General features: G+C 43.5%; 4 protein-coding genes across 12 annotated transcripts in view; 2 read left to right on the top strand and 2 right to left on the bottom strand.

The window, feature by feature from the left end:
• Window positions 1–5,907, top strand: part of BTBD7 (BTB domain containing 7) — a 63,213-nt gene extending 57,306 nt beyond the window's left edge. For all 5 annotated transcript variants that reach the window (XM_080619349.1, XM_080619345.1, XM_080619348.1 and 2 more), the window contains one exon: window positions 993–5,907. In XM_080619349.1, coding sequence (XP_080475475.1) covers window positions 993–1,808 — 816 coding nt within the window. In that variant the 3' untranslated portion in view covers window positions 1,809–5,907. The remainder of the gene's footprint in view (window positions 1–992) is intronic.
• Window positions 5,908–7,296: 1,389 nt separating this feature from the next.
• Window positions 7,297–18,692, bottom strand: UBR7 (ubiquitin protein ligase E3 component n-recognin 7). Of its 5 annotated transcripts, XR_013957019.1 has the most exons (12): window positions 18,403–18,692; window positions 18,148–18,281; window positions 17,351–17,411; window positions 15,679–15,774; window positions 14,500–14,553; window positions 13,191–13,296; window positions 11,820–12,004; window positions 11,111–11,242; window positions 10,546–10,708; window positions 9,596–9,657; window positions 8,790–9,051; window positions 7,297–7,329 (listed from the first exon to the last, which is right to left on the bottom strand). XR_013957019.1 is itself a non-coding variant. In XM_080619351.1 (11 exons), exons 1-11 carry the CDS (start codon window positions 18,562–18,564, stop codon window positions 8,527–8,529), a joined length of 1,398 nt encoding a protein of 465 aa, XP_080475477.1. In that variant the 5' UTR covers window positions 18,565–18,692; the 3' UTR covers window positions 7,349–8,526. The 5 variants fall into 5 exon arrangements, 4 of the variants coding, with proteins under 4 accessions (XP_080475477.1, XP_080475478.1, XP_080475479.1 ...); XM_080619351.1 differs by lacking the exons at window positions 7,297–7,329; window positions 8,790–9,051 and adding an exon at window positions 7,349–8,769; XM_080619352.1 differs by lacking the exons at window positions 7,297–7,329; window positions 8,790–9,051 and adding an exon at window positions 7,349–8,769 and having other exon boundaries at window positions 10,636–10,708.
• Window positions 18,693–18,701: 9 nt separating this feature from the next.
• Window positions 18,702–20,104, top strand: GON7 (GON7 subunit of KEOPS complex). Its single transcript, XM_080619356.1, has 2 exons — window positions 18,702–18,982; window positions 19,091–20,104. Exons 1-2 carry the CDS (start codon window positions 18,778–18,780, stop codon window positions 19,222–19,224), a joined length of 339 nt encoding a protein of 112 aa, XP_080475482.1. The 5' UTR covers window positions 18,702–18,777; the 3' UTR covers window positions 19,225–20,104.
• A 3,495-nt stretch (window positions 20,105–23,599) lies between these two features.
• Window positions 23,600–26,774, bottom strand: LYSET (lysosomal enzyme trafficking factor). Its single transcript, XM_080619355.1, has 2 exons — window positions 26,617–26,774; window positions 23,600–24,586 (listed from the first exon to the last, which is right to left on the bottom strand). Exon 2 carries the CDS (start codon window positions 24,568–24,570, stop codon window positions 24,175–24,177), a length of 396 nt encoding a protein of 131 aa, XP_080475481.1. The 5' UTR covers window positions 24,571–24,586; window positions 26,617–26,774; the 3' UTR covers window positions 23,600–24,174.
• Between the last annotated feature and the right edge of the window lie 743 nt (window positions 26,775–27,517).

The following is a 27,517-nucleotide window of genomic DNA, read 5'->3' as shown; positions in this document are numbered from 1 at the left end:
AACAGTGATTTTCTAATTTATTTTTTTTTTCCTCTTTAGCAAGTGTCGTAAACATTGCACACCTCTTGTATCTTAGGATAAAAATATTCAACATCAAATAAGAATTGTTTGATGTTGTTTGTTCAAGGGTGGGTTTTGTAGTGTGTGTCTCTTGATACTGATTTCACTAAGGAAACTGTGTAGCAATCTCTTTCACAATGGAAATGTTTCTAATAGAATGTTTCTATAAAAATGCTAAGAGAAGCATAGTCTTAACATGGGTGATACTTTTGTTTTGTGTTCTGAGGTACTGGTAGTCAATGATTCCTAAACTTACTGTCATCAGAAATGATAAACGCAAGTGGGAACTTTTACTCTTCAGACTTAAGAAGAGAAGACTGCAATATGCTTGTCTTGCTGCAGGGCTGCTTCCAGGTATAGGTGAAAAAAATGCCCTGCCACAGCTTCCAGACGCTGTGTGGATCTAGTCAGCACTGAACTGATGCCCTGAGCAGCCCCATGCCTCGAGGCTGTCATACACACACACATGTGTACCTGCAGTTAACTTAAAATAGGAAATGCAGGCAGGAGGGCTGCATCTATACTGATGACGTGTTTCATGGCTTTCCTGCACTAGAACTCTACTGCAACAAACCTTGTGTTAAGTTCTACATGGAGTACCTTGTTTAGCTTGATAATGGCAAGTAGGTTAAAGCAGGGTTTACCTCTTGAGAGTTTGACAGCATGGTGTCATTTCCTGCATATTTGCCACACAAACTACTATTGTGGCACAACAGCTTCAGGAAGGAAAAGAAGGTGCCTTAAGCTAGCACGAAGGTGAAGGCTAGAAGGTACATGTGTTCTTTAAACCGTGCAGGAAACTTACACGCTGAGGGTGGTCTAGGCAAAGGTAGATTAGGAAAATGCTATTCTGAATTATGGAAACAGTCCTAGATACAGTTTATGTTTAGCTTTTGATATTTTTCCATGAACCAATTTCTTCTCTTTTCCAGTGTACTCAGCCCTTGCTAAATGAACTGATGCCAGATATTGCAATGGGTGTGTCAGCAATGTCTCTAAAAGACAGAAGATTACCAGAGCTCACAGTTGACACGGAGATAAGCCAGACGGTTACAGAGGTGGGGCCTGGCCCACCCCAGCACATTTCATGTATTCAGAACAGACACATGCCCACCTCTCGGAAGAAACATACAATAGAGCAAAAAATAGATGCCCGAGAAAATCAGCAGGAATATCCTGACTTCTATGACTTCTCTAATGCTGCATGCAGACCCTCTACTCCAGCACCCAACAGGCACAGTCCTTCACCTTCACAAGGCATATATTTTGGCCCAGATTTGTACAGCCACAATAAGGCATCACCAAGTGGCTTAAAATCAGCGTACCTACCCTCCCAGATATCTCCTAAAAAGCAAGAGGATTCCCGGAGGGAATACGTGGTCTCCCAAGATGGGCATCAGCATAGACAAAAGAATGAGCCAATACACCTCGATGTCTTAGAGCAGCCTCCCCAGCGACTGGACTTGGCTTTGGCTACCCAGGAAAGTGCTGGTAACGGCCCAGTTCACATCAGGGGAAGAACAAAGATGGAAACTGACCTAACCTATGGGCTAACCTCCAGCAGACCTCCACTCTCCACATACGCCTCTGATGGGCAAGAAGAGAGACCCAGCAGGAGACTGGCAGACGATGAGCCATTGGAACATGGAGCACAGAGGAACGCAGATCTGGAAAGGGAAGAGGCAGTAAGCCGAGGAAGGAGGTCTCCAAGCAAACCAGACTTCCTGTATAAAAAGTCTGCCCTGTGAAGGCAACCTCCACTATTTCTCTGTGCCTAAGAGTTGTAAACATCCCATTCTTTGCAACTTATGGCCTGACTTCTGTCAGACAAAGTTCATTCACGCCAGCAGATAAATTCAGCTTCACTCACTTGTTTTGTACATACCATTGCTTTATTAGAGACGGCATGTTATCGGTTTGGGTTAAATGCTGCTTCTGGTTTCATTTTGTGGGAATCTCTTTTTTTGAGCAAATTTAAGTCTTTTAGGGAAAAAAAAAAAAAGAGCTGGTACCTTTTTTGTACAACCTGGTAGCCTTTTGCACCTGTACATCTATTTTAGTGTATTGGTTTTGTACTAATATGTTAAACTTTATTGTCACATTTAAAGGACTGTATTTTCATACTTCTGCATTTTCCTTCTCACCTGCCAATTCCCGATATGCATTAGGTTGCACATGATGAAATGTATTTTCTTATGAGATAGTAACAACACGTTTATTTTTTAATTATAGGAATTCCAAAGAACAGCACATCAAAATACTCCATTTTCAGTTAGATTTCTTCATTTGTTTGTTTAGATCTGAAATCTTCCTGATGTTTACCACTACGGCAAGAACCTAGTCTAAGGTTTTGTTTGAAAAGTTCTGGCAGCTGTGTCTTACTCTTATACAGCAAGCCCACTTCAAGAGTAACTTTTGGGGTTTTAAGAGTCTAGGGATTATTTAGGAGTCCAAATTCCAGTGAAATTAACTGGGATCTGATAGCCTGATTCCATTTGCTTTCTGGTTCAATTGTGACCATGAGGAACAACATGAGTACCCAGAAGCACTTATTAGACCAGAATTGTTCATTTGCCCATGCAGAAGTGAATCCAGAAGTACTGTAAAAAGTGATAGTAATAACTTGTTCTTCCAGCTACTTGGGGTAAGTGAAGACTGGATCGAAGGATTCATGCTAACTCCTTGAGTGTCAGGAAGATGAGGCATAGCGCTTTTGCTGTTGCGTAAGCAGCAACCCTCTGAGTGAGAGGGTTCCCTTTCCCACAGATGTACCAAGGTAGCTGCTTGTTGCCTTGCTTCCTCCTGCCTGTGATTAACAAAGGGCTTCACTCTTAGCGATGTGGTTCAGTGTTCTTACCTGATCTGAAGTGTTGCTGACTTCTTAATCATAGCTGTTCTGTGAACAAATTCAAAGTGAAGAGCAAGTGCTCTAGCATAATGAAACATGCAAAGCTTTAGCACTCTTAAATTACACTCCCCTTTCCTGACTTTGATTTTTTGAAGCACAGAAATGAGGTTCATCTCTTAACATGGTATGAAGAGGGAATGAGAGTGATCTGGGCTGGCTCCCTGCCATAGGTTGGGGTTGAGCAATGCTCTGCGTGTAACGGTTGTAATTATAAGTGCATCCTTGATACTTACTGTGCAGTTTTACCAGAGGTTCATTGCATGTAGGATAGGGATCTGGTGCCACTGCAGTGTAGTGATTAGTGGTAATGGCCTGTTAGGGTTTTTTTTAAATGCAGTTTCTATAATGAAAATTTTCCCTGTAGTAGAAAACTTTAATCCCAGGTTTGACCTACAGACTACTTCAAGGTTAGGTTGTTTCCTGCAGTTCAAAATGCTTAATACTGTTAAACAGAAGTCTTGTTACAACTGTGTTTTTGGTTGTAGTTGATGGCAGATTCTTAACCTAACCTGTTTCGTTCAAGTGCAATGCCTGGTAACAACATCACAGTGTTACTGAAATAGATTGGATACTGCATTTGCACACTACCAAATAGCTTCTAGATAAATGAGAATAGGGATTTGACCCAATAGATCCTAATGTCTCTAGTGACGCACCTGCAGGCCTCTTCTGAGAGCTTTGCAGAGGTGTCTTTTGAGATCAGCCACAGGAGGTGTGTGTGGTTTGAGGAGGACATAGCTGAACTGCGCAGGTGCTGTCTGGCAGGTGAGGGGAGATGAGCTTTTTCTGTTCTGGTTGGGTTGGCTTTTTCCCTTCTCTCAGCCTTTTCAATCTGTTGGGTTTGCCCACAGTCAGGACGTCTGGTGGTCCTGGTCTCATTGCCAACATGTGGTATATCCATGAGACTGCAGCATGGTTAAATGCAGAAGGTGTCTGTGGGGGGACAGTGCTGCTGCAGGTGAGGGGATGAGGTTCGCTGGGTTTCTTTTGCAGATTGGAGGCCAGTGGTGTCCAACTGCATAGCTCTGACTGGCGCTTGGATGTTATCCTTGCCAGCATAGAAGCATTAACTTCCATCACACACAAACCCTATAGTTGCTGCAGTTGTGCCAGATGTTGGTATCTTAATTACTAAAAAGTCATAGCTGTCATCAGCAAACTTCCTATTCCGAGTAATTTATTTTTACCTGAACTGGTAGATGTACTTAGAGAAAACTACTGTAGCTGCCATAGTTGGATGTGGCACTGTGTGCCTGGGCACAGGTGGGGCTGAAATCCACAGAGGTAACTTCTCAGCTTGAAATCTGTGGGGATGTGGCTGATGAAGACTTGAGTTTTGAGGTTGTGGCTTGAGAGAAATCATGAAATGCTTTGGCTTTGGAATGAGCTGGTAAGAATTGCCTCTAGGGGGGACATGTCTGCATTTTAGAATACCAATGGCTTCTGATGTCTCAGAAGCTGGCAGTATTAAAAAGAGAATAAGGTTTTTAAAAGTAGGTATAAAATAAAAGACAAGTCCTTCTGAGGCCACAGAGACAATCAGGCCATGTAGACAATCTGTGTTTTCACTTGCGTATTTTGAGTTGGGAAGAAGATGGCAGATGATTCAAAGTGGAAAAGAAGGATTTGTCCAGTTACTGGAACTGTATTCTTGTACTCCATCGTAGGATTCCCTGCTTAGTTGGACATGCAGAGGGAGGGGAGAGAGCCCATCTTCATTCTTCATGGAAGCGTTATTTAGAACCTAGTGTTTGTACTGTATCTCGCTCGCAGAACACACGTCCCTATACTACCTGCTATTACTTGTTCTCTGTCTACTGAAACTTTGGTGCAGAAGCTCCTTGTTTACATGAAGCACTTTCTGGTTAGGCTGGAAGTTAACATCTTTTCCTCCTGTAAATTTGATGGAATAACAGATTACTGACTAATTTTGCTTGAGGATAGAGGTATGAACATTAAGTTTTCTTGCATGAGGAAGACTCGTGCTCCTTGTTCTATTAAAGAGCAAGCTCAGACTTTCATTTAGTGAGCAACATGCAAAAATATCTTATTCCCCTTTCCCTGACCCCCTCCTCATTTCCTTAATGTATGGATGAATAACTTAATTCCTGAAACAGATTCTTCCTTTTAAATGTTTTGTTGTTCCATGGAGTTACTGTAGCTGTGTATTAATAACTGCTATGTTGATTGGCAGTTTCTTGTTGTATTTTTCCTGTTCTTAGGAGTTTCATCTCTGAAAGTTAAGGCTGTGGCCACCTGTACCTGTAAGCCTTGGGTTTTGGTCCTGGAATGTCCCAGGTGTTTGTCTTGGGGGTTTCTTTGGTTTGGGTTTGGGGGAGGAGGGCTGGGGCTTGGGTGTTTTTTATTTGGAAAGAATACTCATGCTGTTTGAGGCACCGTTCTTCCTTCTAACATTACTTGTTTCTGTGGTAGAGGGCTGCTGAGCTCTGCAGAGCGTGGGGAGCAGCAGGAGAGGAAATTGTAAAGCTGTGTTGGGTCTCTGTAGTTGCCTGTACTGCCAGAAGGCAGCCCGGCCTTCGGCAGCGTTCCGGTTTTGTTTCTTGTCCTTGTATTGTTACTGGTATAAAGTCAAGTGCCTTCAATGCTAAAGGCTCAGAAAACTTTCTTAAACTGACTTCATGTCCTATGCAAGTGTTTTTTCTACAACCTGCATAACCAGTACTTTGTAAAACTTGTTTACGCTTCAATTGTACATAGTGTTTTTTAAAAAATATAGTATTTTTATTTAGGTACCTCCAAACTTGAATTCGAGTCTTGTGTGATGCATTGTAAAACAATACATTTCTCTTTTGAGTACCATTACAGTTGTAAAAAGGTTTTCACTGGTTCTATTTTTCTACTGTTGCTGAGAAGCATGCAACATTGACTTTATCCTGCGTATAGTTGGCGTTTCAAATAAATGGCTTGTATAGAACTTGCCTGGGCGACTTCTTCCTGTGGTCTGTTACCACTGGCTGCCTCCCTGCTGGCTGCCAGGCTGATCCGAACATGCTGTGCTGTGGCTGATGCTGGAGCAAGGAGTGGTTCAGTACAGATGAGCTGTAGCTGCTCTCCAGCAAGCAGGGACCTTAAAACTGGCAAGGTTTGTTGGTCTTTCTGGGGAAGAAACTGTACAACAGTGCTGTGAGCATCAAGGATCTATGATACACGCCACTTCAAGCAGCTTATTAATAAGCTGCTTGGTGACTAGCTAGAGCTTTGTTGGTTGAGACAGTTTGCTATTAAAGGCAAAGGGTTCCATGCAGTCAGGGCTTGATCCAGGAAGTGTTTATTTTCTCAGCAGAGCAGCCAGACACAGCCACTTTTAGGTACCCGGTGTTCTCTTCAGCAGCACTTGCCCTGCATCAGCTGAACACTCATTACACCATTCACAGAAACAAGTGCTTCACTACTTCAGGGTCATGATGAGTTCAGAAGTGTGTTGTCCAGCCACAGAAAGCCTTGACTAGTCTCACTGTGATGTACAACAGCAAAACACCTGCCTTCTGTCCTGAGGGGAAGTGAGGTTGGGAGAGAGACTACGTGTATGGTCTTACGTGGTAATTACTGACACCTCTGTTCCCACATCCAGGAAGGTAACATGTAGGAGCAACTTCTAAAGTGGCCAAATGTAACATTAATTGTTACAGACTTCCTGTTCATTTTCCAGGAGTGTTCTTTTGGCTCTGCTACCTGTACAGAAGAGAGGTCACCTCTTTACCTGGGGGGGGGGGGGCTGTTGTGAAGAAAGCACAATGGTGTTAAGGAAGCTGGCTAAGGGGGGGTGTGAGGAACTAGGTGCACTTCAGGCACACCCGGCTTGGTGACTGCAGATGCCCACTGTGGGTGCTGCCCTGGGTGTGCCACTGCAGCCACTCTAACTCTGCTTTGTGCAAATTACACGCTTGGGTTAAAAACTTTCCTGCCACTGAACTGTGTGCCCTATTGCTGTGGATGCTCACGTACAGTGTGTGCTGAGACTGGGCCTCCCTCTCCTGTTGACGTGCACCCTGGTAGCTGCTGCGACTTGGTATATGCTGGGGGAGGACAGCACTGCTTGGAGAACTGAGGGTTTCCATCTAGGAGGTGGCACGCAGGACAGCACTTGCCTCAAAGCATTTTCTTCCCCCAGCCTTTTAATCAATGACATGCTGAGAACAGCCATACAGTGGAAACCTCATCCTGTTCTGCTTTTAATCTTGCTCAAAACTTTACCTCGTGTCACACCTGCCTGCACCAGTCCAGGCAAAGGTCTAGGAACACTGGGCTTGACTCCGCCCCTGAGGTGCATCTTGGCCACACAGCTAACAGCTCCTTGCTGCGCTGCCCTGGGCTTGGGTGGGAACAACACTACAGCAGCTCTTCAACAAAACAAGACAGTAGAGATCAAACAGTTATTTAATTTTGAGATACTGTAGTTAGATATGCAGTTACAATTCCCTGACAGCTGCTACAAAAAAAAGCACATACAATGCCCAGAGTTAAACTGAAAAGCAATTAGCCATTTTGCATGAAACAAACCCATGAACTGCGGCCCTAGGCTAGAACTAGCTTTTGTAAATAAAGTGGTCAGAAACAATTAGTAGGGAAATGATAGATAAACGTCTGTCTTTTCCTCTCAAAAGTCATTAACATGGAAGCAGAATAGTACCCCATGGTAAGGAAATCCTCAAACTACATAAAGCAGGAGTTAAAAAGTAGAACTTTCTTAATGTATGTTTTGGGGTTTGTGGGTAAAGGAAACTAAAAACTAGATTAGACTCCAAACTTACGAAAAGTCACTATTTAATTGTAGCTAAGTAGATTCTTAAAAGTCAGTGAAACATCTGTTCCAGGAGTATCACAGTGATTATAAAAAGATCACACAATTTATACTGTAGCAAAATGCCAGGATGCTGCAGTGTCTTTACGGCCATTTATGAGGTGGCATAACTGGCAACAGGTGAGTTTTTAAAATGAAAGCACATTTTAAGTCCTAAACCAACCCCCTCCCAATGCATAATTTGTAATTTGGTACCTCTTCCTAGAGATTGTTTACAGTCTACTGTGTCAATAATGTTCATGTGCCAATCCTTTCTGCATGTAAAACATCATTGTACAATATTAGAAACAGATTTTCTGAATTTATAAAAGCAGACAGCATTTTGTTGCATCAAGCTTAACCTGTGATTTCTCATCTTTCACCTGCCTTGGGAGCACCTCCGCAGCAGAGAGCAAGCCTGCAGCAGCACAGTGCTGGGTAGGTCACCTGCCCCATCCCTGACAGTGTTTAACACCAGGTTGGATGGGGCTTTGAGCAACCTGGTTTAGCGGAAGGTGTTGCTTCCCATGGCAGGGGTTTAGAACTAAATGACCTTTAAGGTCCCTTCCAACCCAAACCATTCTATATGACCCCCGTGTTAGAATGCAATTTCACCCCACAGCTGTAATAGGGTGTAACAGGGTTCCCTTCTCTGCCCTTCAGGGAACTGTGTAGTGAACAGACACTTCCTTTGTGCAGGGACACTTGGATAGAGTTACTACATCTCGAGAGATGATACAGAGCCATTTAAAGCACGTTAGAAAAGCACTCCAGTCTTGCAAAGCACAGTGAACGCGTCTGCCCTGCACTGCACAGAAGGGAGGGCAGGCAGACCCCACGAGGGTTTAGTACCATGCACAGCAATAGGCACTAACAGTAAAACAAGTGAAAGGCAAAAGGGAATAAACAGTGGGATGCTGTTCCTGGAACAAGCCACCCACCCTGGAAGGACACAGCCAGCTTTCATAGGAATGCAAAGTCCATCAGGAGTCTGAAATCCCTATAAATGCAATAATGTACCTGTTAGGATCACGCTTTAGTTGCTACAAATAAAGGAAGTATGAGACAAAATGAAGACATTTCCTGGACAGTCGGATTTTGATGAGAAGTCAAATATTGGAGATGCCGCTTCTGTTTGCCAATGAATATTGTTTGCCCAGTTGTTCTTTCAGACCCAAACCCTCTCAGTCTAACTACAGTAGTACTGCATCCTGTTAGTCCGTTGTCTTTTCCGTGACTGAAACTCTTCGAAGAAGTGTTGAATGTCTTCTCTTTTAACCACCTACAGGAAGCAGCATGAAACCCAAGCTGTGCTACACAGATTCAATTAAATGATCCATTTCCTTCCCTACCCCCACATGCATGAAAGCAGGTATCCCAAATCCCCTCTGTTGGCAAATAAGCCAACAAAATGCATGTGCTGGTTAGTAACAGCATGCAAACTCCTCCAGGAAAACAACTGAGAAGGCTGTTTGCCAGTATTTAGTCAGTCCTTATTCTTCTAAGAGTTTAAATTCAACCTAAGAAAAAACATGAAGGTAAGAGCTTTTTTCCTGAATGTTTTTCATAGGAGCAACACAAGTTTCATTTAAATTAAGAAGTGCTCTCAGTACTTCTTAGATAGATTTCTGTGAGGTCTCTGTTACAATGTCTTTAAGGAAATGCAACTTGTAAATCTGCATGGAATCAGGGACTTCTTGTTTCTACTGCAGTGCCAGCTACTCAGACAGGAAAAAATTCTTATAGTATCCTAGTATCCAGCACCCACCCCACAGCAGTACTACAGCACAGGTTCTGGCAAACAAATTCTGCAAGCTGTGTCTTACCGTTCCCTCATCGGCGAATCTCCTGAGATAGTCTGTCAGTTCCGTCTTCAAATCATTGTATTCTGGGTGGAGGAGTGAAGGCAAGGGAAATTAAAAACAAGAAGATGCCCAGCTTTAGTTTAACACTGGCTCAAGAAGACTTTATTCTACTTCTTCTTGTCATTTATTACATTTACTTGAGACAATTCAAATTTGAGCTGGATTATAAATAATACGGAAGGCAAGTCCGGATAAATATGAGAAGCCTAATGATTTATCAGGCCAGCCTATGCATTCTGAGTTCCTGTTCAAGTTGATCTTCAGAGAGGCGTGCACAAGTTCACTGAGTGAATCAGTCCAATCAATCAAGACTGCCCCTGCTCCCAGCTTTCCACAGCAAAAGCACATATGGATTGTGGTGGGATGTCCTCGCCTGTAACTCAGAACTGAACAACTACCCACGCCAGAGTGCAAACTCCTCACTCAGAAAGAGGGAAACTGCTCTAGTTATAAAGGACCTCAGCACTGCCTTGTCAATATACTCTGTGGCAGAGCTGCCAGGGAGCACACTGCTCCCCAGTGGCACACTGCCCGGCACTCCCTCAGACAACAGGAGATTGCCAAACAACAGAACAGGGTAAGATAAATAAGCCAGAGAACAGAAATGTAAATTAATGTTTAAATAATCATGTTACAAGAAATTACTATTGACACAATATCTAAAAATGTTAAATAGGGGAAAAGTTCCCATACCAACTAGTTCCTCAATGTTAAGTTAAAGTTGTAACAACAGGCCAGAGAGGACAAATGTCTTTAGAGGAATCCTGACTGAAGTGTCATCTGTCATACGGTCTTCTACACGTTACTTCAAAACCAGCTTGACACCACACTGCAAGTCCCAATACTAATCCTTACGGGAACTTGTTCAGTTAAAGTTTCAAGGCAGATTCTAAAAATGAAGTTGTATTTACCACAGATGAGTTCTACTTGCTGAACTCTGTTCATGCTGTTAAGGGTGTCCATTAAAGGATCTCTCCTCTCTGTTTCTTGGTCACTGGTACCTTTATTTTCGTAAGCCAAGACAGTGTCACATTCATCTGTCAGGAACTGCACTTCAAGCTCTGAATACATTTTCTGGAGAATAAAGTAAAATTTACTGATATGTTACAAGAAGTCTGAGATGGAGATGCTCTTCCCAATCCTTTTTGTATTTAGTATCACAAATAATAACAATAAAAATAATGTAAATTTTGTATCCAGCATTTCAGGCATCTCTCCACCACAATTTCCAAAGCAACGCTGGATTTAAGCAGCAAAGAACATAGAAACAGTTAGAAGCTCATTCATGCTGTATTAATTCTGACAGATTCAGTGTGTTTCTTTACATGGGATGGAGGGGAGGGTAGGTATTTATATGCACAGTAAGAACACTTACACAGATTTTTTTCTACAAGCTTCTCTTGTAGATAAAGATCCTCTGTGAGGTCCTCCCTACCTCCCCCACGCCAGTGACCATAACAAAGAGAGGATACATACCAAGCAGTCTTCACAGGTGCACAGTTTGCTTCTCCAGTTCAGTGGCCAAAAGGTGGCACCGTCTTTTTTTAAAAATGGCTTGCTCTGGAGTTCCTTCAGCTTGCAGACTGGCTCCTCGCTCTTAGTAACCACCTGAATTAAAATGGGTGTTTAGTGTTCTGTACCATCACTTCCAATACACTCCATTCTTTCCAACATGTGGTTTTCCTTATGCAAGATTCTTCTTTTGCCTCAGACATTTATTTTTCTAAACAACCTGCATTACCATTTCATCCACATGAGGATTCTGATGTGGTTTTAGCAGTTTCCACTGGGAATTTCTGCAGAAATTCACTGCAATAGCCATAAATGTTTAAAAAAATCAGAGCCGGACTATCATGCAAATGCAGCTACAAAGCATAATATCTCTATATTAGAACAAACTCAGCAAGTGCCTCAGTGTAAAGGCCAGGTGACTGACAGGAAGGAATGGATGTGACCTATTGGCAAACAGACACTATGCCCCTGTCAGCCATTTCTACAATGGTGTTCTACAGCCTACACTGTGCTACACAGAGACCACACATTTAAAGTGTCAGTGACTGAAGAGGAGCATGGAGACAGACTGAAAGCTTTTAGCTTTCACTGAACCTATACAGAAGGAAGTGGGCTTTGCCTCAGCTACCATCAGTATGAAAATGAACAGGATAGAAAAGAAGGTACATTTTACCTCTGGACAGGCAGACCCAGAGCTAGTGGAAGGCTCGTTAAACTGTTCTGTTTGCTTTTCTTCCTTCATTTCCTGGTGTTCCACTCCACTTTCTTTTTTTATTTCTTTTTTCTGCTCTTCACTTTCCTTAACCTTCAGGCAAACTCCTTCACCTTCAAGGGAGTTCACTTTGGTCAAAGGAGGAACTGGAAGATATATACCCATGTACGTGAGAATACTGTGCCAGACAACATACTGGCTATCACAGACATTCTTTCTGCTTTACACTGCAGTGTCAAAGAGCACCTAGATCAGCTCATACACTGTAGGGTCCTGGAGGTGCTCTACAGCTGCCCAAAGACACAGTGACCTAGGTAGACAAAGAAATCGCTCCCTCTTTCATCAGTTGTCTTCACCTCTCTGACTCCTATTCTAAAATACTCTGCTTCACAAAATCTGTTTTGTAGGAGAGGGACAATTTGAGATAGTTCTGTACTAAGATGCTTGTCTGTCTTGATGCCCCTTTATAGCTATTGCCAGTTCAGTAGCTGTCACATATATTTTGCTGACTTTGTGTCAGTCCTTCATTTCCTCCAGATACACACCTCAAAAACTCCATGACAGATTACCTACACCAATCCCTTCCTTATTTAAAACAAGTTTTTCTTTTTATGGTGATTCAAGTGTGTGCCCTGTGATATAGCTGGTTAGAAACAGAAAAACTAAAACCAAAATCCCCATTCTGTACTGTATTTACATTAGAAGGAACAGAACTCCAGGTAGGCCATCTTGGAATCCTTAAAATTGACATCAAAATTTCTGGCACATAAGAGATCAGTTATCAGTTGATATAAGCAACGTTTAGCAGACCATGTGAAACAAGCTCTTTCCACAGAAATCAAGTCATCTACCCTTCTGATTCTGCAGAGACCACATAGCAGACAGAGGCCTGCAGGGAACGTGTCCTGAGCACAGCCCCAGCTCTACCCAGATTAAGGTTTTACACATTCATTCCAGGTCACTTGTCAGTCATTCTTTGCTGCTCAGGGCCTCTTATGCTCAGCTGTTTGTCTCACTGCTCCCCTTAGGATGACTCTTCAATTGTTTGATCCAGTTTAGAAATTAAGTTCACTAAGACAAGTACTAAATCTCTAGCTATCTATGTGCTAGCACATCTTTGATAAAATAAATAAGTGAGCACCACAGAACTAAGATTTAGGAACCAGAAATACAGAACAGTCTGTGCAGTCCTGCATGTTCCACTGAAGGTGACTATCCAATATATCGAGTATAACTTCTCTGACCACTTAAATGATGTTAAGTTATTAATCAATCACATATGACAAATACATGCTAACCAAATATTAGCTCGGGTATCTCAATTTTCTTTACCTGCTAACTGTGATGCGTAAGCCCAGAGGAAATGGCAGTGATTCATGCAGGCTTGGCATACCATTTCATGGAAGTCTCCACTTTCAGGGGGAACTGCACCAAGATGCTGTCAAAATGAAACAAGGATGCAGCAGTGAAACATTTGCTGCAAATTAACACTCAATTCCAGGCTTAGAGGAAGTATAACATAAACTGTTGTCACAGCTTCACCACAGTCATACGCTCCTGCTAACTCTACAACAATTAGCAGTATAATTTGAAGACTGAAAAGAGCTGATAAAAATTCCAAGGAAAAGCTGAAATAATTATGTCTTTGTCTACACTCTTTTATGCCTTCTACACATTCAGAAATCTCAGTCCTACCTCATTTCTAAACAATATTCTTCTACACTGTCCTAAACATAGGACAGGTGAAAATACCTCTTGCATACTGCACATGTGAACTCTTAAATAACTTTTTATGATTGCTTCCTTATGTGCAAGAGATTTTAAGTCTCCATATTGGTCACGTAATGCACTTGGGAAGAATTAGGTCCCAAAGCTCTCCATAAACTGGTGAGAAATATTTAGGCAATTAAAAGTGCTTAGTGGCTTTCTTTTGAAAAGCATTCTTCAAGGCTCAGAGTGAACAGCATAACATTCATCATACACACATTCACACAAAAGAATCCTAAAGTTTAACTACAGAACCCATAATTGAAACCAATCATCTTTTCTTTTTTTTTTAATTCTTTGATCCTGCAACTTCAAACACAGAACTTCACTCGTGCCCTTCAAGGCATAAGGCTGAATCCTTAATGCTCACACATTAAGTAGGGCACTCACTGAAGTGCTGAGCTGCTTTTAAAAGATTTCTCCAAAGTTTGTAATCATGAACCAACAGCACAGTTTTTCCTTGCTACTTAAAGGAATTACAGTTTTAAAAGCACTCTTTTGCATGAAGAACTGTTTGGGTATTTGATAATAATGTGCCTCAGTAAGAATCTTTTGCTCACCAATTGCACTGATTAGAATTTTCTAGTTAAAGAGACAGTTACAAAGTTGTTACTTTATTCTGTGGCAGTAACCTTCAAAGAGGTAGAATTCTTCCAAAAAACCCAAAAAGGGTTTTTGGACTGGAGAGGACAGCAGCACAAGATTAAACTTTTAATATTCCTTTGCATATGACAAAAAGAAATACCCCAGAACTCCTGTAATAATCTTTTGAGAACTACAGCAAACCTTTTAAAATAAGAATAACCATACAAACTTAACTGACACTAACTTATTTCTATGCAAGTGGCAATTCTGCGACTTGTAGTTTCCTTACCCTTCCATGGAACCAGTCTTCACAGACTATGCACTGGATCATCTCATCTGGAATCTAGATGAACAGTCATATTATTAGCATTAATAGCAACTTCTGGAGTCTTTCACAAGCCTCAAATGACAGTATTATGCAAAGCCTGCCCAAGTGAATTGCACTTCCCTCTTCACCTATCCACAGGGAGCTGCCATTAATAAGTAGTTAACTGTTTCATTAGTCAGTTTGCTTCCCTGAACTTCAACAGCGTATGTAATTTGTTGTTTATCAAGACTGTGGAAACTCCCATTTATTATTACATAACTGTTTTCCTTTTAGAGCATGACATTCTCACAAAAGAGCTGATAAAAGTTAATACACTGTTGGCATCTTTCTTCCTGTAAAGAGAAATGCATTAACAGGCAGCTTAGCAAAAGAAAGATCCTGATACCCATCATGTCATCAGGTTTACAAAGGAACACCAGAGTCCTAAGTGGCCACAACGTAGTACAATACAAACTGCTCTGTCAGGAAACAATTATTAATGATTTCTTCAGAAAAGTTTAGCTATCTCTGAACTTCAGAGAGGTGAGTTTGTAAAATACTTCTTGTATTTACAGGACTTGCTCCTTCCTTATTCTTTAAAACACCCGATTTCTATGACTGCAAACAAAAGTGTGTGTGTGCAAACCAAGTGGTATATTTTAATACTTCAGATGGACAAAAAGTGTTGTGACTACCATAAAGGAAAGCTAAAGCCAGTGCTACGGGACAGACTCTCCCTATCCCAGAAGCCTTGTCAGAGCACTGTTGCAGACACAAGGAAGCAGATTATGGTCTCTCCTAACACGTGTAATGTGTTTACTGGGCTCCTGCCACATTTCTTAAGATGCGGAGACACCCCCACCCCCCAAGGGAACTCCATATAGAGGGGTCTCTACTTTATAGACAGGAAAGCAGAGAGAACTGCAGCATTTTCTCCAAATGATGGTTTGTCCTCCTCATCTGTCTTTAAGGCATAAACATATTTTACCATTAAAAAAACCCCTGATAATTACTGTATATATGACAACCAAGAGCAATATGGAACATAAGATTTTTTGAAGTGGGTTCTTTGCTGTAAAGCAGCTCAGCGAGGACCCTTTGCACGATACTTTGCATAAATACCATCTATATATGATTACTATTGGCTTTTGTATTTCTTACCTCATCTTCAGGATCAGGATAAGGTCTTTTACAAGTACAGTATAATCCATAGAAATTGTCATTATACTTATTTCCTGCATTCACCTTGCCCTTTTCCTAGAAGGAAAAAAAATATCTCAGTAAACAATGCAGTGAAAAACAAGGCTGAAAATATATATAATCTAGAAATAAAATCCCAAACAAACATTTCTGTTGCACTTTAATTCCTAAAAGCAACAATTATACTCATCAGCTTGAAGATCCAAAAAGAAAAGAACTATCTAGACACCTATGCTATACAGTGAGCAGCAGACAGGGCACATGGGGAATACTTAAGTTCAGAAGGAAAACCAGTCTCTTCACCTTTGTAATAAATGGCAACTGTGGTGTTAAACTACTGCTAATCCAGAATGATGTAAGAGTTCTGATCACCAGCTATGCCCACCTGTAGATTTATTGTGCACCTTCCCCTCTATTTTTTTTTTTAACATCCAGATTGTGATCCAAACCTGACTCTGCTTAATCTTACCACTGAGCTTTCACTAAATTTGTGTCACACAAACTTCATTCTACAGGAGAGAATTACCTAAGTTACAAAACATGCTGAATGAAACGCAATTACAGGTAATTCCATTTAAAAAACAAACAAACGAACAAACAAATCCCCCAGCTAATATAGCTGCAGCCAGAGGGCTTCAGAACCGCATGTAGTTGCAGCCTAAAGCCATCAATAGCCCCTCCAGAAAGAGCTGTGACCATTTACGATGTTACTACAAAACATTTTCTACGACTACTGTGACAAAGACAGGACAGGGACTGTGAGCACTTGGCACCCGTGAAGTCAGACAGATAAATAGGTGGATGCTGAAGGTCACTTAACCGGTACAATTGATTTTGCACAGAACTGAAGGAGCAGGAACAACTGCATGATCCATTTCACTGACTCGAATTAAAAAGAGTAACATCTTAAAATTGTCACAGGTGTCTCTGCAGGGATCACTGGACTATAGCCCTGTGCTGACTAGCTCTGGATCTATCCCAGTTCTGCCAGAACAAAATGGGCATACACAAAACCACTGGCCATTTCTACATTTGGACTGTTATTATCCAGGGAGCAGCGCTGCGAGCAAGCCAAGCAGCTTCCTGTTGCTGCTTTTCAGAGTATTATCAACTACTTGACAAGTCCAAAATGCCCAATGAAATGAATGCACAGAAGGCTTAATGCAGTAAAAAAACTATCCCATCAGTGGGCTCTGGTGACAACCAACCAAAACAGATTACAGCACTAATGCCACCATGAATAAGGGGAGGGAACCGTACCTTTGGCAACAGAAGAAGCTTAAATTTCTTTAATGCAACAGCAAAATTACACCTAAAAGCTTTCCCTGAAGCCAGCTTAAAGCCAATGAGATGTATTAGTGCAGGCACCACAACACGTTTCTGGCATTACATTGACCATAGATGCAAAACTGCCGCATTCATGGATGACAACTACCAAATGTTTCTTTCCTTTCTCCTCACATTTCCCTTTGGTCTCTCAACAGTTTTATCTTATGCTGTAATACTCCCACCTTGTTTAACTTGCTGGGAAAAGCAGAGGCACCATGTGCGTCAGTACTGGCTGAGGCAAGGCACCAAACTCCCAATACCGTCATTTTAATTCTGTGTGTACAAAACCCCTATCTGCACTTACTGGCAGTAACTTGCACTGCAGATTTTTGAACTTGCTATTTCCACAGTCACAGCGGAAGTTCCTGAAAAGCAAAGCACAGTGTTTCAGGTGGGTTTATTAACAGAAAACACATCAGGTTTTGTGTTCATAAAGATTCCCAGCAGTTTATTAGAGGCCATAAAAACATTCTTGCAGTGCTTAAACAACAGCATCAGTCAGAAGTGGCCTTACCCTCTCACAAGGTGTTCTCAACAGATCTCTTAGCTAAGACCATCACTGACAGCAGCGCTTCGCTGGGAGGCCGCAGTGGTACAGAGCTAACCCTGAGCACTGTAACTGCCACACTTAAAAACACAACCATGAATGCTGGTGGAATAGGAGCCTGAACTACTTCATTTCCAAAAACTGGATCCGTGACAGTGATTAAGCTCTCGTCTCTTACCCAGACACCCTAAACTCTCATTTAAACAGGGCTGGTGCGCAAAGAGAAGGGGAAGGTGGGTACCTCCATGACCTGACCTCGGTTGCCAGCGCAGCTTTTGTGGGAGCGGTGTACTATGTACGAGTTGCCCTACCTCACCAAAGCGCACCAGAGAGCGGAGGTGATCCTGGTGAAATCCCCCAGCCAGCTCAGCTCACCCTGCACCCCGGGTCCGGAGGGGCAGGACACCGGAGGCGGTGGGGGCACACCACCTCGCCTTCCCGGCCCTGAGGAGCCGGCTCGGTGAGGGGTTGCCCAGGGGCTCGCGGCTGAGGGGGCTCGAGCCGCAGCGCGCTTCCCGCCGCCGGCCCGGGCCCGCGCCCCCGCCCCGCCGTACCTCTTGGTGTAGAGCTCGAAGAGGCGGTGGGTACCGTGGCACTCGTAGCTGCAAGCCAGGCAGATCCCCGCCGGCTCCCCGCCGGGAGGTGTGCAGGTGCTGCAGGCGTACAGCGCCTGCCTCTTCACCGCTCCCTATGGGGCGACACCAACGCGAGATACAGAGACTGCTGGGGGGTCCCTGCCCCGGAGGGGTTGGGGTCCCTGCCCCGGGCGGCTCCGCCCCCGGCCCCGCCCCGCGCGACCCCGCCCCCACCTGGGAGTAGCTGCAGCGCTCGTGGTCGCTGCCCCCCAGCACGGCCCGCGCCTCCTTCTCGAGCTCCTCGTTCTCGGCCAGCACCTCCGCCAGGGAGACCACGGGCTCCTCCGCGCCGCCGCCGCTCCCCAGCTCCGCGCCCTCCGGCGCCGCCGCTTCCATCGCCGGGACGCGAGGCCGAGGGCGAGATGAGGCGGGAAACACGCGGCCAAGGCACCAGGGGGCGCCACAGCGGAAGCGGAACCGCGGGCCTCACGTGACCGGGGCCGCGCGTGATCAAAGAGCGGTGAGCCGCGATAGCAGGGCTGGCGAACACGTGACCGGTGAGCGGGGCGGGGCCGGACGCGCGGGCTCTCCGCGCTTCCGGGCGGCGCGATGGAGCTGGTGGCGGAGCTGAGGGGCTGCGACGGCGAGACGCGGTCGGTACGGGTGCCACTGCCGCCCTTGGCGGAGCAGGGCGAGGCCGGGCAGCTGCGCGGGCTGCGGCAGAGCCTGGCCGAGCTGCGGGAGCGGGTGGTGGAACTGTTGGCGCCCCTGGTGCAGGCCGAGAGAGAGGCGGCGGGTGGCGGAGGGCCGCGCGGTGAGTGGCGGCGGGGAGCGGGCGGGAACGTGGCGTGGAGGCTCCGCTGCCCTCTGGTCGCCGCGTGCGCCCCGCGCCGCTCATCCGCGCCCGGTTGAACCCCGTCAGGTGACGCCGAGAATGACGACGACGACGATCAGCAGGAGGAGGATGAGGATGATGAAGACGAAAACAGTATCGACACGAAAGCAAGCGCCGACGACCCACCTCCAAAGCGGACGAGGGTTCAGCAGCCATGGTGACGGCACTGGGTACTGTGGTCAGGCCTGGAGGGAGACATTCTAGCTGCACCGGGTGTGAGGGTGTCCGGGCAGGGCCAGGTGGAAGCCTGCGGCGCTTCTGCTCCTGTTCTGAAAGCGAAATGTCGGTCCCGACGCTGTTTTAACACGGAGGCCGTAAGGAAAGGATGCACCTTGGTGTCAGCAGAGTGTTGCTTGCAGGGAGCCAGTGTTACGTTGAGAAGAATTTTTGGTAGACCAGTTGACAAATATAAAACTGTTCTCACAAGTCTTCTGACTGCTACATTTTTAAAGACATTTTCTAAGTCATTGTGTTTATTCATGCGACTTAAAGTAAGCTCTTAGAATAATATAGTAAAATCAGGAGTGAGTTATTTTGTCAGACATGATCTTAAAATGGTACAGCACAACTTTTAATTTGTGTGGAGAGAAAGCAGTATAAGACCACAACAGTATTCAAAATTAAAGAACACCTGTAAGACTGTGTCCATTCCTGAGCAGCCCTACAGTGCAAGATTATTTTTGCTTATCACCAAAAAGGTTTATTCTGGTCACCCATCAATGAAGTATTTTCCTGGAAAAGGTCATACATCAAGTGGATTGAAAGAGTTGGGAATCTTAGTCTCAAAAAATCCTGAGTTTTTATGACAGCCAGGCAAGTCAATGTGACTTTGAAAGTTGTCTAACATTCCACAATTCAAACCCAGCTGTCTGTCCTAAGCCTGTTTTCTCAGAATATTTGGGTTTATTTTTCTTTTTATGCAGCAGTTATGTTTATGTATTTTCTTCCATCCAAGCTGATTTTTAGGCTCAATTGGTAAGTCAAATAAAGTGAACAACACAGCTCAATGTTCTGCCCATGCAGAACTCTCATAATTATCTACACTGTTTGCTGTAGTTTATTTTAGAGAGGGAGAAAGTGTAAATATTCAAGTAACACCTATGAGTACATTATGTATAACTGCTCTTGCCTGTGTAAATCAGCATCACCCAATCCCTCTGCTAAGGTGACTCATTCTTCTGATGATAATGCAGCATGTGGAATGTCACAGAATCATTAGGCTTGGAAGGAACCTCTGGAAATCATTAGTCCAACCCCCCTGCAAAGGCAGGACTACTGGGAGCTCCTGTTCATCCATGCAAGTCTCCTGGCCCCTTTCCTTGATTTTTTTCATCATGCGAGTACACTGGAATTGGGCCTGGAGGAAGTGGTGCTTAAATACTGACGAGGTGTCTTTGATTCCCTTCTCTTCTAGGCCCATAGCATTCTACTAAGTAGGTCTTGAAGAGCCTAAGTTAGCTCTCCAGAAGTTTAGGGTTGTAGTCCTGCTTGCTGTTTTGCTTCCTTCATGCAGGATCCTGAATTCCACCATCTCATGATCACTACAGCCAAGGCTGCCCCAACACATTCAGCCCATCCTTCCTGGTTTGTAAGTACAAGGTCTAGCAACATACCCTTCCTTGTTGGCTCCTCCACCACTTTTAACAAAATGTCATCTTCAGTGATCTGTAGGAATTTCTTTGTCTGTGTGCACTGGGCTGTGTTATCCCTCCAACAAATATCTGGGGGGGTTGAAGCCCCCCATAACAGATGCTTCTTGTAAGGGGAAAGTTGTCACATATGTTACTTTAATTCCCAGTTTGCTCAGTGCATGCTTCTGTGAACAGGCATAAAACATTCTAAACAGCCACTCCATAGAGTTCACCAGAACCCAGGACGCTTCTCTAGAAGAAATTTACTGACTGGTTTAATAGTATGAAAAGCTTCCTTTTTCTTCATGTTTATATGTTCTGCTGGCAGTTTGTTTATATATTATAGAAACTGAGGACAAAGTATCAGAATAAATAATGAACTTTTATGAGCACAAAATTGCCTGGGTTTCTTTGGAAGGGGCAGGGGTGTGTTGGAACAGAAGCATAGTAAACATTTTTTACATCTTTACATATTCTTAAGAAGTTCACACACCCATTATTATGACAGAGGCATAACTTTGGAGAAAAGACCAATTCTGAAGACTCTGGAGGTCTAGTTGCTGAGGACCTGGGATGAGAGAAAATTACCTAAATTAATCCTCATCACTTGTCAGGCTGCAAAATCTTAAAGTGATAAAATGCTTAAAGTGTTTTAGGGTAGATAATTTATCAAAGGAAGTAGCATTGAAGGAAGTGGCTTATCAAAATGGCAAAGGCAACACAGTACAAAAAAAACCAGCCTGATAAATGTATCAAAAGAGCTCCTTCATGCAGCCTGTACTTAAAGTGCAGACATCTTTTTATGAGCTCTGTTCTGCAGCTTTGGAAACTGCTTGTATAGCTACATGTGGGAATAGTGTGTCATCCCTCTCCCAACCACAGTCCCAAACACTTCCAACAGTAGTGTGAGCTGTGGGAGGTTACAAAGCAACATGTAACATTAGGCATGAATTTGCAGTCTTTATGTAGAAACTTTTTATACAAAGTCCACCATTTAATAATTAGATCTTAGTCTTTCCTTTACTTTGTGGGTAAAGTAAACCTGCTCATATTCTGCTGGTGCCAAAAATGCTGGAAGCACCATCAGAGCTAGCTTTCCTCTTCTATTGTCCAGTATTCCTATGCACCAGGTTGACAAGTTATACTAAGTCTCTCCATTACTGCTTTCCACCTCAAGCTCAAATCCTTACAGACATAGCATTTGCTTGAATTAGACTGTCATTCTGTAATTAGTTGTAAAGCTCATGCTTGTCAGCAGCTTTAATCCAAAATCAGGCTTCTAATGGGAAAGCCTACAAACACAAGCCTCCATTCTGTAAGCCACCTCTGCGCCCAGCACATGCTCCACATCCAGCCAGCTTGGCTCATCACATGAGGCACACTGACGAATTTACTAAAGGCCATGTGCTTGCACAACAGAAACTTAGGCACTTCTTCCTATCATTTTCTATTTTTGATGCTTCCTCTTACATTGTTCTTCTTTAAGACAACTGCTGAGTTTAAAACTTACAGCATCAAGTTAAAAACATAGTCCAGCCAGTGGTACCTCCTTGTCACATAAAGGTAGGAAAATGACAAAAGGATTCAGTTTCATCCCGCCACCCGCACACTACAGACAAGTAATTAGGGCACAGAGCATAAAAAGGCAATGAAAAAAGATCAATTGAATATACACACTGAGGGAAGGACAGAAGAGTAAGCTACAGCAGCTGACTGCCAGCACTGCTATCTTGCAACAAACATAAGCAACAGCAAAAAATAAAGCCACTGATATATATGGACTTCTGTTTATAAACATTGAAAAGTTTTTATTTTATAGATAAATAGGATGGTGATTTTTAAAGTTAGGAAACAACACAACTTAAAAGCTCTGACTCCCAAGGATACTGTAAGTCAGACTTTATTCTTACTTCATCACATTAAGATGGCAGCTTCCTCCTTTTCATATTGCACTTAGAACTTAAAACCTTCTTGTAAAGGCTACATTGTTTTCAGGTCCTAGCACCAATGCTGGGGTTTGAAACCAGTGTCTCAAAATACCTCCAAATGCAAACAAAGTTTAAGGTGGTGTAACTGCCATGCTTAAACACAGCAACACTGAAAATAGTGTTCTCTTTCCTAAGTAAGAGAAGGCTGGTATTATCCTTCAGGGTTCCCTTAGTCAGAAATGGATTAGCACTTGTGATGATTAAGTACAGACAATCACACAGAATTGATATTACAGTTGAGTTGTTTTGCACTGTTTTCACATTTGGAAGGTTACTTCCATCACAGCTGGCTCAAAAATTTAGTTATTCTAAGAAGAAACAAATAAGGACAAGAAGAACAGGTTCAAGATTGTTCAAAATACACAATCCAGTAGTTAGAATCAAATGCTGTGCCAAAATAGCACTGAAAAATAGAGTTTGAAACTATGGTAAGAAATCTCAGTGAAACTTCAGTATGACTGAAGAAATATGCATTCATTGCAAGAATGAGAAGGTCTCATTTCTTCAAATTTCTGAAAGAAATATGATTACCTGTCCTACAACCTGTTTGTAGCATCCCCACAACCTACAACCACTTAACCTTCCCAAAGTCAGAGCTTTTCCTAGTACATCAGTGCTCCCAGAACAGAGTTTTCTACCATGTCTGGAGTGACATTAATATGGTAGTAAATTCCAATCACTTGTAATTTTATCAAAGGAGATTTCTATAGATAGGAGAAAGAAACACAAATGAAGTTTTGTGAAGACTATAGCAAATATCGGCATAAGCTGCTTTTGACATCATAGGAAAAGAGATTAAAGCACCAAGCCTCAGGCCTATGCCAATCCTCACTGCCTACCTACTACAACATGGCACTGTTGTGGTTACTGAAAAAACCCTGCTACCACAGGAAAAACAAAAAAAGCACCTTTTTCCCTTCAAAGGTTTGCACAAACTTTATTCTTTGCTTCCTGTATTTATATCTAAACTTATAAAAAAAAAAAAAATCATTAAAAACCAGCACTGATGTAGAAATTACTTAAAAAAAAAAAAAAAATCAAAGAATTGTGATTGTGTTAAGTGCAGCTTTTATAATCATATTCTGATTTTGTTTCTTTTACATTTACCACAAAAGTAGTATCTTCTCATTGATTTTACTCCAAGGGAAAACACAGGAAATCACTTTTTTGCTAAGAGGAGTAAAGTCATAGACCAGAAACTTATTTCCCCACAGGACGTTTCAGATGGAGTGTTGCAATTTTGCATCATTAAGGCAAAACGAGGAATACTTCCATCAAGTGTCACATAGGGTGTCCCACTCTGGCCATCCCAATAGACCCATATTTAAAAACCTTTGTAGTTATTTTTTTTAAATAGAAAACAGTCATTCTCTTCATTGCTTAACAGCATGAAACAAAAGGATCTTTCCAGCCTTCACTCAGAGCTTCAGTCTTGCAATTAGATCAGGCATATGCAATTGCTTCAAAACAGCTACAGAAACTAGAAATTGAGCTAAGTGTCAATCAGTTGTAATCTACTGATTTGATTAGAGGCCTTCACAAATGTTTGATGGCGATTGCAAATAACAGCCAAGCAGATAGGAATGATGCAATATCCAACAGTTTTGGGGTCAGCTCTTGTACAGGAATAGAGGAACAAGAACATCTGTAAATATGGTATTAAAAATATTATAGTCCACAGCCAAAAAGGCAAGGATAGCAGTCGTACTTTTAAGGAGTGCATCCATGTGGTTCCTTCCTGTGGTTCCTTGGGGTGTTGCTGAATGTGCTCCAGTGCTAGTTTGTTGTAAGTCTCATTGATTTCAAAGACGTAATAAAAAGCTGCAGCACTTGCTAACAAGTACAACCCCACACCAATCCATCCCATCCTCTGGCGGAAGTTCATCATTCTCCATGCTCTGCACCTGGAACAAAAAGTGACAAACATTCAGTAAAGGTTGGAGGAAGAGGGGACACAGATGAGGCTTGGTTTTCATAAGTTAACTTTTTACAACTTTTCATAACGTATTAATGAAACAGCACACACATCCATTTCTGAAGACCTGAGTTCTCTCTATGTCAGAGAAAGTCACAGTGCTATGTCAGCAACAGACTAATAGTAATTACATATAATGCTCCATCTACGGGTCTGGCCACTTTAGGGCCTGCTAGCTGCAAATACACCAGGCTAAAGTCAAGCACTGAGTGAAAAAAACAGAAGCCATGAATTGGGTAAGTTACTTACCCCATCTGCCCTCAGTGCTTCTAGCTGCAGGGTGGTGATAATAAGACTTTCTATAAATACAGAAAGTTTGTAAAGTTCTTTGACATCTGCTAGACAAACATGCTGCTAGCCAGCCAGTAACAGGAGCATCACTGCTTGTGTGCAGTGTAGCAACATCCACTTTTATTAAGCTCTAGCTGAGTGCCCACCTACGAACCACATGAAAGGATGTTTTCAATTTGAATGTGTACTAAAGGTCTGTATTTGTACTCATCTGCACACATAAAGATACTGTAAGCATATTACTCGTACCTAACTGTACTTCTGCTCTGTGTGATCAGTTGCAGTATGTCTTCTGGAGGAAAGAAGCTGAACACCTGTACTTGTAACTGACACCATGCAGAACAAACCAGACACTAGTCAAGAAGCATAAATTATCAAAGCACCAGAGACACTACTGGGCTCAGTTTTAGCTGTTTTAAGATCTCTGGCTGGCTGTATCAGTCTAAGTGACTTGAAACACTCTTCAAATCAGTTAAAAACACACTAACTGAGGTGCCTCCACTCATATCAAGAAGTCATCACCACCCTCCCTAAAGATAGCCTTGGGCAGGGCGAACAATTGCAGCTGATGAGAGTTCTCCTAACAAACATGCATTCAGACTGCTGGGGTTTTATTATTTTTTACAAGTTAAAATCAATTTATGCAGTACTGTTTTAAGAAAATAGATTAGGCTTTAAAAATACTAGGCAGAAATACTGATTCAATAATGTATTATGCATACAGAATAATAATTATGAATAGACATATGAAAGAGTTCACCACAATTAATTAAAAAAAAAAAAAAAAAAAATCACTGCACCTTTCTAAACCCCCTTTCCTAAGGCTAGACTGATCTTGTCAGTTAGCAATCTTGAAAAAGCCTCCTGGTTTCTCACATCTGAAGGATATCCTCAATACTGATCAGGCAGAATCTGATTGGGGTAGCTCTGGAGCAGTTGTTCTGGCCCTCACGCTGCTGTGTCTATGGTGGCTATGAGAATCAAACATACAGTGACACTAAATACCCAAAATACATTACTGACATTTGGGGCAGCTGTTGCTTAGCTTTTCCTTCTATATAACAGAATGCTTCTGTTTTATACCCCGAGTTAATATTTTAGTAGGACAACCGAAAAATTTGTGTAAGAAGCTGTTAACCCACTGGGTAAAAACTTAAAACTCTAGAGTCCATGTTTATCCAACAGCTAAATCACTGACTGTTCCTTCCAGTAGCTGGGTATTTCGGAGACGGCTAACATGCAGCTGCCTTAGGAGAAAGTTAAGTCTTCAAAAGGAATGTAAGCATTGAAAGCACACTGTTAAAACTGCAGCAGATTTAAGAAGGCAAACATTAGCTGTTTTTTGTTCTGCCCTTGCTAGGAACCAGAAGAAGAGCCTTAGCTCTACGTTACACCGAAACAGGCAGAGACAATACTTAAAGAGTTTTCTTATTTATCGTTTCGAGACCCTGTTTTCACTCGCAGCTCCCGGAGGCACCCACGGTGGTTAGAGCAGCCGTCCGCCCGCATTCCCCGCCTGCTCCAGGGCTCTTCTCCCTCAACGGGCCGCGCAAACTGGCCGCTGGCAACCCCCGCGGCTCTCAGCCCCCCCCGCCTGCGCTGGACCAGCGCCCCGTCGAGCTGCGCTCCGCCGCAGCGGCTCCTTCCCCGACACCAGCAGCCCCTTACCTTCCTCCAGCGGAGAAGAAGGGAGCGGGAGGGCGGCGGCAGGCGGCCCGCTCCCCTCAGCCCGCGCCGCCACACCGGGAGACGGAGGGCCCCGACGGCCCACAGCACCACTGCCGGCCCGCTGCCATCGCCGCCCAGCCACCCCGCGGAACCACAGCGCTTCCGGCATGGGGAGAAACACTTCCGGTGAGCGACCGGCTGCATCCGAGCCGGGGAGGGGCGGGGCAGGCTGGCCGGCAGCCATCTTGACTGGTGCCCGCGCCCTTCTGTGGCGTGGTTGGCCTCGCCCAAAATGGTGGCCATCCGTGGCCGCACGGTGCTAGGTCGCTGCTCGCCTTCCTTAATGATCCTTCGGTTGTTGTCGTCGTGGCTGTCCGCCCGGAGCTGTTGTCGTTTCAGCGTTAGTGCTGCTTCATGTGGTGGTGGAGGAGAGACTGGGGTCAGGCAGGCCAGCCACGGTGCAGAACATCAGCCTCCAACGTGCTGTGGTGGACAGGCCCGTGCCACAGGGGATTGGTGTATCACCCTTTGCTGCTTTGCCAGCTCGAGAGTGTCGTTTTGATTGTGGAGGCAGTCGACAAGAGGAGAAGCTCAAAACAGTTGTTTTAAGTTAGCTGCATTAGCCAGGTGTGATGCATTGAGGAAAATACCAATGGAAACTAGCAGTCTCCCAACAGCTGACATATATGCACTTAAGAACCCAGTGTGTGTTTACACATAAATGCACCTTACTGGCTTATTTATAGTGAAGTAAATTATTTGGAAATAATGGTACTGGAAAAGGCCTCAAGAAAGCCAAGAGATTGTCTGAATTGACAAAAACAACCTGATCTGGTCATGTGCAGTTCACTGACATGCACCACAGTGATCTTTGGTAAATTTGCTTGTGCAGAGGGTGTTT

Source organism: Psittacula echo (genome assembly GCF_963264785.1).
Source record: "Psittacula echo genome assembly, chromosome: 5".
Lineage (NCBI taxonomy): Eukaryota > Metazoa > Chordata > Aves > Psittaciformes > Psittacidae > Psittacula > Psittacula echo.
This window is presented reverse-complemented; position numbering and strand designations above follow the sequence as displayed.

Bases quoted from the DNA above. Each gene is read 5' to 3' on its own strand.
- UBR7 (XM_080619351.1), bottom strand. From the start codon at position 18,564: ATGGAAGCGGCGGCGCCGGAGGGCGCGGAGCTGGGGAGCGGCGGCGGC. The intron at 18,282-18,402 runs GTGGGGGCGGGG...GTCGCCCCATAG, and splicing joins AGCGCTGCAGCTACTCCCAG to GGAGCGGTGAAGAGGCAGGC. The intron at 8,770-9,595 runs GTAAGACACAGC...TTGCATTTATAG, and splicing joins GATTCGCCGATGAGGGAACG to GGATTTCAGACTCCTGATGG.
- GON7 (XM_080619356.1), top strand. From the start codon at position 18,778: ATGGAGCTGGTGGCGGAGCTGAGGGGCTGCGACGGCGAGACGCGGTCG. The intron at 18,983-19,090 runs GTGAGTGGCGGC...GAACCCCGTCAG, and splicing joins GGGTGGCGGAGGGCCGCGCG to GTGACGCCGAGAATGACGAC.
- LYSET (XM_080619355.1), bottom strand. From the start codon at position 24,570: ATGATGAACTTCCGCCAGAGGATGGGATGGATTGGTGTGGGGTTGTAC.